Genomic DNA, 13,275 nt, shown 5'->3' on the forward strand with positions numbered 1-13,275 from the left:
CATTTAAAAAAAACCCAAACTTTTCACAAAATTCAACAGTAAGGCCTAATTTGACTGGCTACCTGCAGGTTCCTTGAAGTCACAAGAGATAGCACTAAGAACTGAACAAACCTTTGTAACAAAATCTAGTTCAAATTTACTGAATTCACAGTAGATGCACTGGCTCTATTGGCAACATACTGGGTACAGTGAAACACTTCTGATTTCCCTGTGAATATTCATTTCAGTGAAAGAAAATACTTTAGTTGGAAAAGTTGAATATGCATCTCTGGGGGCTATGAGCTGAAACAAACTAAAGAGATTAACCAAGTTATTCACCCATATGTTAAAGACAGTCTGATACACTAACAAATTAAATTTTTTTATATATGTGTATATCTATACACACACACACACACTTTACAATATTTTAAGTGTGAAAGTATTTTCCTCTCAAGGAGCTCTAACTATATCATTGATTTTACCCTAGAAAGCATGGCTGAAGTTTAAACTGATGGAAAATATGTTACTTTTAATTGCACTTTCAGTGGATATAGTGCTGACATTGTTGGCAATACTGGTGCTCCAAGAGAACTTGATTTATGGTTATGCAGCCAATAATCAGACTAGTGAGCCCCCCACACACTGGATTTTTATTACAGGAGAGAAGGTCACACAAGCAGCCACCTGATGGGACTCTTGCTGTGCTGCATGTTGCTGTGAGATCAACTGACAGGAGATAGTAAAGTAGACAGCAACCTTCCATGTCACTTCCCCTACGCAATCTCCCAATGGAATCAATTCCACATTGTGTTAGAACAGCCATAGTGATATATTATGAAAGAGACTGTTTACTCCCTTTAACACTTCCTGAAATTTTCTAGGATACTTCAGAACCTTTTAAAGATCTCACCATGCTTAAATCACAGAAATATATGCATATTGATACATAAATATTTGTTCATGCTAACAATTTATTTCAGTTCAAACATCTAATTTTCTAAGGTAAACAAAAGAAAGCTAACACTGATTTATTTTTTGCAGAAGGCTTAGCTCATCATTTAACTTCCCTACTTTTATCATCTTAATTCATTTGAAGAAAATATTATACTAATTTGTCTTGAGAAGTATGTGTTCCTTTCTATGTTCTGGAGAAAACATTTTGTGGATACTACATAATAAGAGGTAAACACACCACCAGCTTTTAACTGAACCAATCATTGAAGTGATAGAAAAATGCTACTGTAATTTGAACCCACCCATTTGTTCAGACCCAAAGTTGATTTAATGTTGTACATCACTGTGTGATGCAAACACATACAACAGAAGTACATAAGAACGGCCATACTGCGTCAGATCAAAGGTCTCTCTTGCCCAGTATCCTATCTTCCAATAGTGGCCAGTGCCAGGTGCCTCAGAGGGAATGAACAGAACAGATAATCAAGTGATCCATCCTCTGTCTCTCATTTCCAGCGTCTGGCAAACAGAGGGTAGGGACATTCCTGGGCATCCTAGCTAATAGCCATTGATGGACCTATCCTCCATGAATTTGTCCTGTTCTTTTTTGAACTCTCTTATAGTCTTGGCCTTCACAACATCCTCTCGCAAAGAGTTCCACAGATTGACTGTGCGCTGTGCGAAGAAATACTTCCTTTTGTTTGTTTTAAACCTGCTGCCTATTAATTTCATTTGGAGACCCCTCGTTCTTGTGTTATGCGAAGGAATAAATAATACACTACACAAGACCTCTATCATATCCCCTCTTAGTCATCTCTCTTCCGAGCTGAAAAGTCCCAGGCTTATTAATCTCTCTTCATACAGAAGCCACTCCATAAGCCTAATTTTTGCTGCCCTTTTTCGAACCTTTTCCAATTCCAGTAAATCATTTTTGAGATGGGGTGATGATATCTGCATGCAGTATTCAAGATGTGGACGTACCATGGATTTATATAGAGGCAATATGGTATTGTCTGTCTTATCTATTCTTTTCTTAAGGATTCCCAATATTCTGTTTGCTTTTTGACTGATGCTGCACACTGAGTGGATGTTTTCAGAGAACTATCCATGATGACTCCAAGATCTCTTTCTTGAGTGGTAACAGCTAATTTAGACCCCACCATTTTATGTGTGTAGTTGGGATTATTTTTTTTCCAATGTGCATTACTTTGCATTTATCAACACTGAGTAGCACTAGGCTTCCAAGGAGATCTGTTCCAGCATTCGGAATCCTTTATTGTTTTCGCTGCTAGAATCTAGCAAATCACTCTCCCTGCTGTTGACCCAATCAAGTAACTGTGAAATGAGTGGTTATAAATACAGTCAGAGCAGGAGATACTAATAAGATGTACTCTAAATCCTCATTTGAAGATGAAATAATTTCTTGAATGGGCACCGTGTGATTATGCTGCCATGTGTGGGGTCAATATGACTGACTGGCAGCTCTCAACTCAATCTCATACTTGGCTATCACCTGATATTAAAAAAATTAAAGCCTTCATCAAACCAACCCTCCGTCAAGACTATCCACAAGTCGCTGAGCTCTTTTATATATACATATTTTTTTATATAAAAAAAATTCCCCTCTCACCCCTATGGGTGGTATGTGTCTTCCTCAACCTCGGGTCCTCTACCAGAGGCCTGGGAGTTTGAGGGTTCTGCGCAGTATCTTAGCTGTTCCTAGCACTGCCACTTTCTCGACAGAGAGCTCTTGTTGTTACCTGGGATCTGTTTGGACCATCACACCAGCTTAGGGAGTCACAGCCCCGAGTGCTCCTACCACCACTGGGTCACTTTGGCCTTCACTTTCCCATCCTCATCTAGTATTCCTCTTTACAAGGCCCGTGGTACTATCTCCAGCTCTCATATTCCTTCTTCCTGATGTTGTGTCATTGCACTGCTATATCTTCACACAACCGCTATCTTTCTTGCTCCTTGTCTAATTACCAACGATGTCTGGTGATTGGGCCAGTACCTCTGGTCCGTCTGGATCTGGAAGTCCACAAGAATCTTACCCTGTATCTTCTCCCACAACTTCTGTGGAATGCTAACCCATCTGGTCCTTGGGAGGTCTGGTCTAGCCATACGCTGTGCAGATGTTCCTGTACACATGCAGTCACTTGGTTTGTGCACGTTCATGTTATGCTGTTCCTGCCTGCATCATTACAATCCTGCCCACTATGGTGTTGGACTGTACTCTGAGCCTCTGACACAGTTCGCACTTAGGTGTCTCTCTTAGTGTGTAGACCCCTGTTCATGATCTGGTGTCAGTGCCTGTTCCTTGCTGCTATGATCAGTGCCTCAGATGCTGTCCTTGTAGTCCAGCCTTTCCAGCCACTGGTAGGATTTCCAATGTCAGCAGCTACAGCTATCTGTCGTGGTAATCCATGCAGGGTCGTGTCTTGCCATGGCACTTCTTCTGCTTGGGTCGTCCTCCATGTCTGCTGCTGTCAAGGCATTCTTCTCAGCAGCTCATCTTTGGGGGCCATCTTACTGATTAAACTCTGATGTTCCGGTTTCTCCAGGACAGTGGCTTTCGACGCTCACCAAGCCCCGCCCGCCTTCTTTCCGGCTGGTATACAGTCTCTGGGTGTTGGACTTGGGGTGGAAACCTCCGTGCATAGTGAGGAGCTTCCGGGTCTTCACATCGGCAGCCTCCATGTCCTCCTTTGGCCAGCTCACTATACCGGCAGGGTATCTGATGACTGGCAGGGCGTATCTCTTCTCTCTTGCCTTTCTTGTCTCTCTTTTGTTATCTCTTGTCTCTCTTCATGGACGAGTCAAGAGATAGATATATTTCCTAGCATCTCTCAATCTGAATAAAAAAATACACCCAGCTCTCCAGTACCTGTCAGCATGACAGACATTTAAACAAGTGTACTTTCAACTCTTGAGCCCATGCTGACTAGCTTCTTCCAGTTCTCCAGCAGTTCACAAGGACGAGACCCTGGAGAATACAAACTACTGAACAGAGCTTTACTTATTTTGTCTAAATTCTGCTTACTCCTGGAACAGTATTCTCCTGGCAAAACACCAAAACATAAAAAGTGGCAACCGATTACATGTTAGGACATCCAGGTGAGTCAAAATATTTTGCTGCCAATATCACTGGGCACAAGTACAAAAACTGCATAACAAAAATACCATATTTAATTAAGTCTGAAGTAAGCAAAATAGCCCTTTTTCTTGGAGGGAGAGAAACCTCTTACCTTTCGTAGCTATTCGAACACACTGAGTTTTAGTTTCCTGTTGGGGGGAGAAAATTAAAGAAAATACAGTCAACTGTGTATTTCAATTTCTCCCACTTCACAAACAGTATTAGTACTTTAGATTAGTACTGCATATGGTAGTGAAGAGCTCTAGGAATATTAGTGGAGACTGAGGAGTAAACTAATTTTGTCTCTACAGACGCGGCAATCTCAGTAAAATTGTTAACCCATTCCTAATCTCTCTCTAGATTAAGGATCAGCAACCTTTGGCACGCGGCCCATCAGGGAAATGCGCTGGCAGGCCAGGATGGTTTTTTTTTTTTTTACTTGCAGCATCCGCAAGTTTGGCCGATCGCAGCTCCCACTGGCCGTGGTTTGCCATTCCAGGCCAATGGGACTGCGAGAAGCAGTGGCCAGCACATTCCTCGGCCTGCGCCACTTCCCGCAGCCCCCATTGGCCTGGAACAGTGAACCGCAGCCCGTGGGAGCTGTGATTGGCCAAACCTGCGGACGCTGCAGGTAAGCAAACCGTCCTGGCCCATCAGCAGATTTCCCTGGCGGGCCACGTGCCAAAGGTTGCCAATCCCTGCTCTAGATTTATAGGTATTTTACCACAAAAGAACTTTGCACATATTTTATTTACATACATACACAAATTGTATTTATTTTTTTCCACCAGTGGTTCACGCAATGCATGAGATCACTCAAAAGTCAGAGAAATGAATTCGTTATGCACTCTGGGTAAGAGTTTCAACCTTAACTTTAATTTCTGGGTCTTCTTGTCTAATCTCTCTCTTTAGGTGTAATGCAATGTTTTAAAGCTAATATCAGAAACAAGAAAAAGTTACATAAGTTTGTGTGATGGGCTGTAAACTGGCCCCTTAAAACCATTTAGATCTGTTTTAACAAGTAATCAGACAATGATTAAATCCATTTTAATCCAATAAGGTCTGTATTTTTTTCCCCAAAGCAGCATTTCTTTGCTGGGATCTATGTCATTGCCTCCAGGATTCCTTCTTTCTTTTCTTGACTCCTCTCCCACCCCACAAAACCCCACAAATAAATAAAATAAAAACTAACTTAAGCACACACAAGAATTATTTAACTCAAAATGCCTAAGCCAACTGCTTTGAAAATCAGTGATGTAGAAATTAATAAAGAGAGGTCCTGAGCTAAAAAATTATGACATATTTCAATCAAGAAGCATTTTTCAGCTCAGGTAAAAGCTCCACTGGTTGATACTGGAAATGTCAATACAATCTTAACTAAGGAGCATTTTCCTTAGGCAGGACCGGCTCCAAGGTTTTTGCTGCCCCAAGTAGCAAAAAGAAAAAAAAAAGCTCCGATCGCGATCTGCAGCACTACCACCATTGCTTCAGTCTTCGGCAGCAATTCGATGGCTGGTCCTTTGCTCTGAGAGGGACTGAGGGACCCACCGCTGAATTGCTGCCGAAGACCCGGACGTGCCGCCCCTCACTGTTGGCCGCTCCAAGCAGCCGCTTGCTGGGCTGGTGCCTGGAGCAGGTCCTGTGCTTAGGTATTGCTAATGTATCTACATTTAAACTCTCTGCAGCAACCATTGTGTAATGTAGGCCCCAACCCAGAAGAGCACTTTTGCACACACCTAATTTTAAGCATGTGAGTAATCCCACTGATTTAAAGTTAAGCATGTGCTGAAATATTTTGCAGGGTCAGGGTCACAGTGTACAATTGTATTCCATGTATGTTGTGTAAAACAGAGACACCAGCATCTGGAAACAAAACTAATGAAAACTGTGAGTCCAAATCTGTCGCAAGCTTTTACATCATACCAGAAAAGACCATTTCACAAACATACACAGCCTCTCTCAAACTGAAGATCAAATTTTAAACAAACACAAAAAAAGAAGTGTCTCACCTCTTGGTCATAACCTGTCAAAATACAGAAACTGAAACATGGATTTTTTTTTTTTTGGTTCTGTTTATATTTTTAAATCACTACATACTGTATGAAATATCATTTCCCCAAGAACCTAGTTTAGCTGTTGGAAGTCAACAAAGCTGTTAGGTGGGTTAATGTAGAAGGTGAGGCAAATGTGTATGAATGTGCGACAGGTAGCTTTTCTTTTCCATTGTTTGCCTCGATTAAGTCTAGCAAGAGAAAAAGTCTGTATCATCAGAAAATTCCTCTAGCTCCATAGTAGCTCCAGTGTGGAATTTCATTAGATATTGCATTTTTTCCTATCCTTACATGATGAAGGGGCAATTTTCATAATTATAGATATAGGTGAGACTTCATTCAAAAGGCTCAATGGCAGATCTAGTCGATAGTCATGATTTCTTTATCATTAGCCACAGCAGAAATCCAAATAGAAGGGTACAAATGGCTTCTATTTCTTTCAGAAGGATCCAGTGAAGATCATTTGCCTTTAATCTAGCTGCATATCCCAGCAATTTCCCTTAACCCCCTGCACAGCTGATATATAGGGGCTCTATACAGAGAATGTAGCAATTTCCTATAGAACTATACTTATCTAAAATGTAATTCATAAATTGAATATTTAAATACCTCAAGTTACTGTGCTGAACACAGTCTCCCACACCCATATTTTAGTTTACAAAAGAAAATCATTCAATGACAACAGCATGAGGTTTGAAAAGTCATGTTTTTCACACCTGGAGCCCTCTTCAGGGTTTAGCTTCCTGTCATTTTGTTCTTTTCAATATACATACAGAATCAGCAGTAGTGCTCAATGACTGTGTCAAAAATGGAAAAAGGAGGTAATGAAAGCAATCCAAAGCCATGCCCTTAACTACTGCACAGTAGTCAAGCAATTAAAGCAGAGTTGTGTATAAAGATGCTCACAAATATACCATGGGCATGGGGTTACTTCAGAATCAGTGGATTTTTACTTTTTAGTTGATGTTTGGTGTCAGAATCCTGAAAAGTTTTCATTATTTTATTAACCTACTGAGCCAAGTAAATTCTCTTTATGCTGTAGTAATCTAATCTTTTGAAGTGTGCAAGTATTGAGAGTTAGGAGAAGAACAATGGATGTTTATTTACGGAGGAGGCAGAATCACACAGCTGAAATTATTTCACTCAAACTATTACTGAGAATTATTAAATTCTCAGCTAGTAACAGTTACTAAGAAGCAGGCATAGTGTAAAATAAGCCATATTGTTACAGTATAGAAGCTAGTGCAAGGTTAAAACAGCACCAACGCAAACTACATCGAACTTTGAGATTCATCACCAAGGATACCTTCTGAGCTATTTCCAACAGGAAAATTTGGTCAGTACTTACTTTCTCAACACTGCTCATGGCTTGGAAATAGATATTGTAGCCTTTCCGAGGAGCCAGTGGTGGGTTCCAAAAGCCCTGGTATGTTCTGTTGTCACCGACAGTAAAAGGGGCTGGTTCAGGAAGGTTACCAGGGGGCAATTCAGCAGCGAAGTAATATGGTGAGCTTCCGCTTAAAGCATTTTGGTATGTGACTGGGACTTGGTAGCACTCCATTGTGCCTGTTTCTCGCTTTGTTCGGTGTGGATGCAGCTCCTCAACAACAATCTGGTAAGCACTTTTTAAAGAGAGAAAAAATGATCAGGTAATCTGTGATTCTCAAATCTCACACTGCACAAAAACATGATGCCAAATGGCACTGTGGGGCTCAGTTCAAAAAAACACTGGATGGGAAAAGAGAAACAAAAGCTTGCAAAATTATGCTGAACCTATGCAACTCAGCCATCAAATGCTATACTATTGTTATGCATTTAAAAAAAAAAAAAACTACTTTCAGCCCTAGCCTAGAGCAGAAAAACAGTATTCACTGATTTTATTTTACACATACAATTATTTTATTTTTTCTTATTCTTTCAATACTGCTTCTTTCAACATATTTTCTAAAGACACAAAGGAACAAAACAAAACAAAAAATCCCTCTCACCAGTGATATTTTTGGTTATTAAGTAACCCATGAATGACTCTGACATTAACCATAGACGTAATAGATTAAGCTCTTTGTCTGATATTCTGAAGCATTTGAAGTTAGCATTTTCCTTTGAAATGATATGATAGAAAGCTCAGCTTCAAGGCCCAACATAATGACTGCCTCCAGGCTGTGCCTGAAGCACCAATTTGCAGTTGTCATATCATCAGAGACAGAATGTGCTGACAGGATTCTCCACCTCTTGACCTTGCTATGGCATCTATCTTGGCTCAGAGGTATGCAGATCTAAAATACAAGTGACATGCTGTAACACAAGCACAGATGGACAGAAATCTGTCCACTCCACCAAAATAGACTGCCTCATTTTTCTGCAGTTGTCAATGATAAAATGTTACAAATTGCTGAAGCAGATGGCATTCAGCCTATTAAGACTCCAATCCAAACCTGCCAATACCTTTCTTGAAATGGTCCAAAGTTTGGTCACTTTTCAAAATCACCTTCTCTAAAGAGAACAGGTAATTATAATTCTTCTTTCCATGTTGGGGAACTACATAACTACCGTATGTTACCAACTCATTACCACCATTTAATGTTCTGCAGAAGCAGAATGTTTTTTTTTTAAATGAAGAACAGAGGTGAGTTCTTCTGCTGGGGAAAAAAAGGTATGGGAAAGGTGGGGGAGAGGCGGGATTTCTTGTACCCCAGAGCTTGAAAAATGCTCATCCAATTGTAGGCAAGCGCAGAAACAGTTGAATTAACTTGACAAGATTGTCAGTTTTATTTCTGCTTAAAAGCCTTCCAAACAGGAGGAGTGAAACTGACCAGAGTTTTGGAAGTGTCACTCTTTTGCTTCACATCCTCTGCAGCTCCTTTCTTGTGAGCTGCCAAGGGATTGGAATTGACAAGTATTCTGCTCTCTGAAGTGCCAGGAGAGCAGGAAACTTGCCAATTGCAATATCCTGCCAGTTTACATGAATAAAGCCAGCAGGGAGAGTGGAAGGACATCTCAATGTGCACACATGTGACTGCAAGAAAACTATCTCCTGGAATATACTGTTGTGTCATTCAGCTCAGAAGTGGAGTTTTTAACATAGTTTCATATCAGTCTTTCTAGAGTGAGGGTGTCAAGAGTTTATTCACTTTCAGAGGAATATTTTCTTTTTATTAGTCAAAAATATGACTGAGGGAGTGAGGTAGAAGAGATACATATTACTGAATTCAAATTTAACAGTGTCAATTTAATTCATGGCAATACTTTTGATATTTTGGATCAAAATATGCCGCAAAATGTGCAGCATGTCATTTGAGTCAGACTTGAATTTTCAGAAATTCAGTTGCAAATTCTAATAAATTCAAAATCCCCTCCTCCCGACCCCCAAAAGTGAGTATTATAAAACTGATTTTGCAGGCCACTGTAGCTCAAAAACTACAAACTGTAGAAGAAAGATCAGAAACATGTACATAGAGTTTGTTGGGATGCTTAGGGTTATGTAATTATTTTTTATACTTAAGAAAGAAATCAGCATTATTTCTCTTAAATGAGTTTTATGTGCCATAATTAGCAGACAAAGAAAAAAAATTACATTGGTTATTTCCGTTCTCCAACTCCGGATTTTTTTATCCCTCTCGTCAATAATTTTAAAAGGCTTGTGCATAGTCTTTGGAAATGTTGCCCGAATGCAAAACTGAAAGCTCAAAGGCATATGGAGATTTAAATAGTCAAGTCAGGACCATTAAGATGCCATCCTTACATCACACCCTTTTACCAAAACTACCCCATCCCAGAACACACATCACTACACCAAACATCCACAAATACTATTGTTAAAGGAGAGTAGTTTGGTAAAGGGGTGTGTGGAGAGATCCATAAGGTTGCAGTGTCTGGTCTGGGGTGTAAAGAGGTTGTAATAATAGCACAGTGTGGGCCAGTGGGTGGAAGAGTACAGGGTATGTATGGTTAGGAGACTTAACTTTTCATTTTCTTGCTTTTGAGTGTTTGAGTAGAGCATGTTGTTTGAGCAGCAGCCCTAACTGCTTCACCACTAAGTTTTTTTTGGCATATTTATTAATATATAGGTGAGGCCCCATACCCTAAGAGGGCACTTAAATGGGCCAGTGTCTAGAGTTCAAGAAATCTATAGGATTTCTGTAGGATGGAAGTCACAGTCTCTTCATCTTGCTGGCAGCCAGCACACAAAGGGAGGAGAAAATGAGATAAAGAAATTAATAGGAAGAAGAAATGAAGTTTGGAAGTAATGAGGGACAATATTCTCCCTCTCTCTGTGCTGGTTAAACAGGATTTGAGCTATTCTAAAGAGAGAGATGGTGCTGCGTAGATTGTTGGTGCCCAAAAGCTCTGAGATTGTTGGCAATGAGAGCTGGGCAGATAAGCAGAGAGAGAGACCTGAGAGAAGGGGGCAATGTAGCTCTGAGTTTTGGCATATAGAGACTCTTTTTCTTATCTCTAACTGACCTAATTAACCAAAATGCCACAGTACATACAAGTAAGTAAGGAGCAAGTTAAGAGGCTCAATGCCTGCCACTTTGCCAGTGCACCTCAATGCTCCCCCCCACCTCACAAAAACCAAAAAAAAACCCAAAACCAACCCTCAGCTAGGTGTGGATAAATACTGTCCACACTTGGACCATATCTCGATGCAGATTTAACATGTGCTACCTAACCCATTTAAAAAGTCTAGTGTAGACAAGGCACATGATTCCTTTAATATGTGCTAAACAGGTCAAGTTACAACCTAGGCCCTTAGTAGGTTCCACTGGAAGTCTGGCTCATTACTAACCTAAGATGTAATGTTGCCTTATTATTTCCCTCTGTGGCTCATATTGTTGGACTTATGGTGTAATTAAAGCAGCCACAGGGATACAAAACACATTACCAATTACAAAAACACCCCTGAAAAATATCTAACATCTCTCAAATAGATTATTTGTAATACATGTGGAATAAAATTTGAAGGTGTGATGTAATATCACAGTTTTACTGGCTGTGTTTAGGATGCCCTGATTTCGAAAGAGACTACAAATCACTTAATATGGACCACTGAAAGGTAACCACTTTTAACTGCTGACTGCAATCTGAGCCACTAATTTGGTGATGAAAAAATACACGTCTTGTAACAAATTCTGAATCATGCAGTCCCCTCCCCTTTTGCATTTCTTTTCTACAGTTGGTTTAAAACTTCTGGAGGCCATAAAGAAAACTAGAGATTATGAGATAACAATTGACCAGTAAGACATGGTTACAGTCATGATTACAGCTGTGACTACCACAGCATGCAGCATTTTAAGTAGTGATTGACAGCTACCTGTAGATTTAAGTTGGATTAAGGAACATCTGTTTCCTGAGGACTATGACAGAGACAGAAGTACAGTAAACCCTAATCTTAGTGAAGTTTTGTCTGTGTTTTTAGAGGCAAATAACTACACAATCAGTGGAGGTATACTATAAACAATGGGCCTCTACTGGTTGAAAGTAATGAGGACATTAAAGAGGTGATTAAATATAATTATCTCTTGACCATTCATGGATGCCTGGTTTGTAAGAAAAATGAACAGTAGACTCCTCAATAAGCTAGCCAGCACTGTCCTCTTTGAGGCTGGGAACCTAGAGTTTAGCTGTTACCCTGCACAGTCAGAGCACGTAAGACGGGTGCAGCAGGGGAAGTGTTAATCATCTTTTAATATCTACCTAGTAATGCTCATTATGACAGTGAAATATGCTTATGGTAGAAATAGAACATCAATGTCAATGTAAGCAGAGTGAAGTTTCACTAAAACTGGCAGTAAAGTTCACTGAAATCATAGAAGATTAGGGTTGGAAGAGACCTCAGGAGGTCATCTAGTCCAATCCTCTGCTCAAAGCAGGACCAACCCCAACTAAATCATCTCAGCCAGGGCTTTGTCAAGTCAGGCCTTAAAAACCACTAAGTATAGAGATTCCACCACCTCCCTAGGTAACCCATTGCAGTGCTTCACCACTCTTCTAGTGAAATAGTTTTCCTAATATCCAACCTACACCACCCCCACTGTAACTTGAGACCATTGCTCCTTGTTCTGTCATTTGCCACCAGTGAGAACAGCTTAGATCCATCCTCTTTGGAACCCCCCTTCAGATAGTTGAAGGCTGCTATCAATTCCTCCCTCACTCAAAGAGTCATAGACTTTAAGGTCAGAAGGGACCATTACAATCATCTAGTCTGACGACCTGCACGACGCAGGCCACGGAATCTCACCCACCCACTCCTGTAATAACCCCCTAACCTATGTCTGAGCAACTCAAGTCCTTAAATCATGGTTTAAAGACTTCAAGGTGCAGAGAATCCTCCAGCAAGTGACCTGTGCCCCATGCTGTAGAGGAAGGCAAAAAACCCACAGGGTCTCTGCCAATCTCCCCTGGAAAATTCCTTCCTGACCCCCAAAATGATGATCAGTTAAACCCTGAGCATGTGGGCAAGACTTACCAGCCAGACACCAAGAAAATTCTCTGTAGTAACTCAGATCCTACCCCATCTAGCATCGCATCACAGGTCATTGGGCATATTTACCACTAATAGTCAAAGATCAATTAATTGCCAAAATTAGGCTATCCCATCATACCATCTCCTCCATAAACTTATCAAGCTTAGTCTTCAAGCCAGGTATGTCTTTTGCCCCCACTGCTTCGCTTTGAAGGCTGTTCCAGAACTTCACTCCTCTGATGGTTAGAAACCTTCATATATTTTCAAGTTTAAACTTCCTGATGGCCAGTTTATATCCATTTTTTCTTGTGTCCACATTGGTACCGAGCTTAAATAATTCCTCTCCCTCCCTGGTATTTATCCCTCTGATATCTTCTTTCTGCAGACTAATAAGCCCATATCCCTCAGCCTCCCTCATAAGTCATGTGCCTCCAGCCCCCCTAAATAATTTGTTGCCCTCTGCTGGACTCCTCCAATTTGTCCCACATCCTTTTCTGTAGTGGGGGGCCACAAACGACTGGACACCGGTACTCCTACAGATGTGGCTCACCACAGTGACCTTCTTGGAATAGAGGGAGAATAATCACTTCCCTCGATCTGCTGGCAATGAAGATTCCTACTAATGGCAGCCCAATATGCCGTTAGCCTTCTTGGCAACAAGGGCACACCTTGCTGACTCATCAGAT

The 13,275-nt window shown here is 40.7% G+C and overlaps 1 protein-coding gene across 11 annotated transcripts in view; it reads right to left on the bottom strand.

Moving 5' to 3' along the window:
* The window catches only part of PTPRK (protein tyrosine phosphatase receptor type K), a 656,446-nt gene that overhangs the window by 82,999 nt on the left and 560,172 nt on the right, over positions 1–13,275 (bottom strand). For all 11 annotated transcript variants that reach the window (XM_075063933.1, XM_075063932.1, XM_075063924.1 and 8 more), the window contains 2 exons: positions 7,472–7,745; positions 4,185–4,221 (listed from right to left, as the gene is read on the bottom strand). In XM_075063933.1, coding sequence (XP_074920034.1) covers positions 4,185–4,221; positions 7,472–7,745 — 311 coding nt within the window. The remainder of the gene's footprint in view (positions 1–4,184; positions 4,222–7,471; positions 7,746–13,275) is intronic.

This window comes from Chelonoidis abingdonii, chromosome 3, assembly GCF_003597395.2.
Source record: "Chelonoidis abingdonii isolate Lonesome George chromosome 3, CheloAbing_2.0, whole genome shotgun sequence".
Taxonomy (NCBI): domain Eukaryota; kingdom Metazoa; phylum Chordata; order Testudines; family Testudinidae; genus Chelonoidis; species Chelonoidis abingdonii.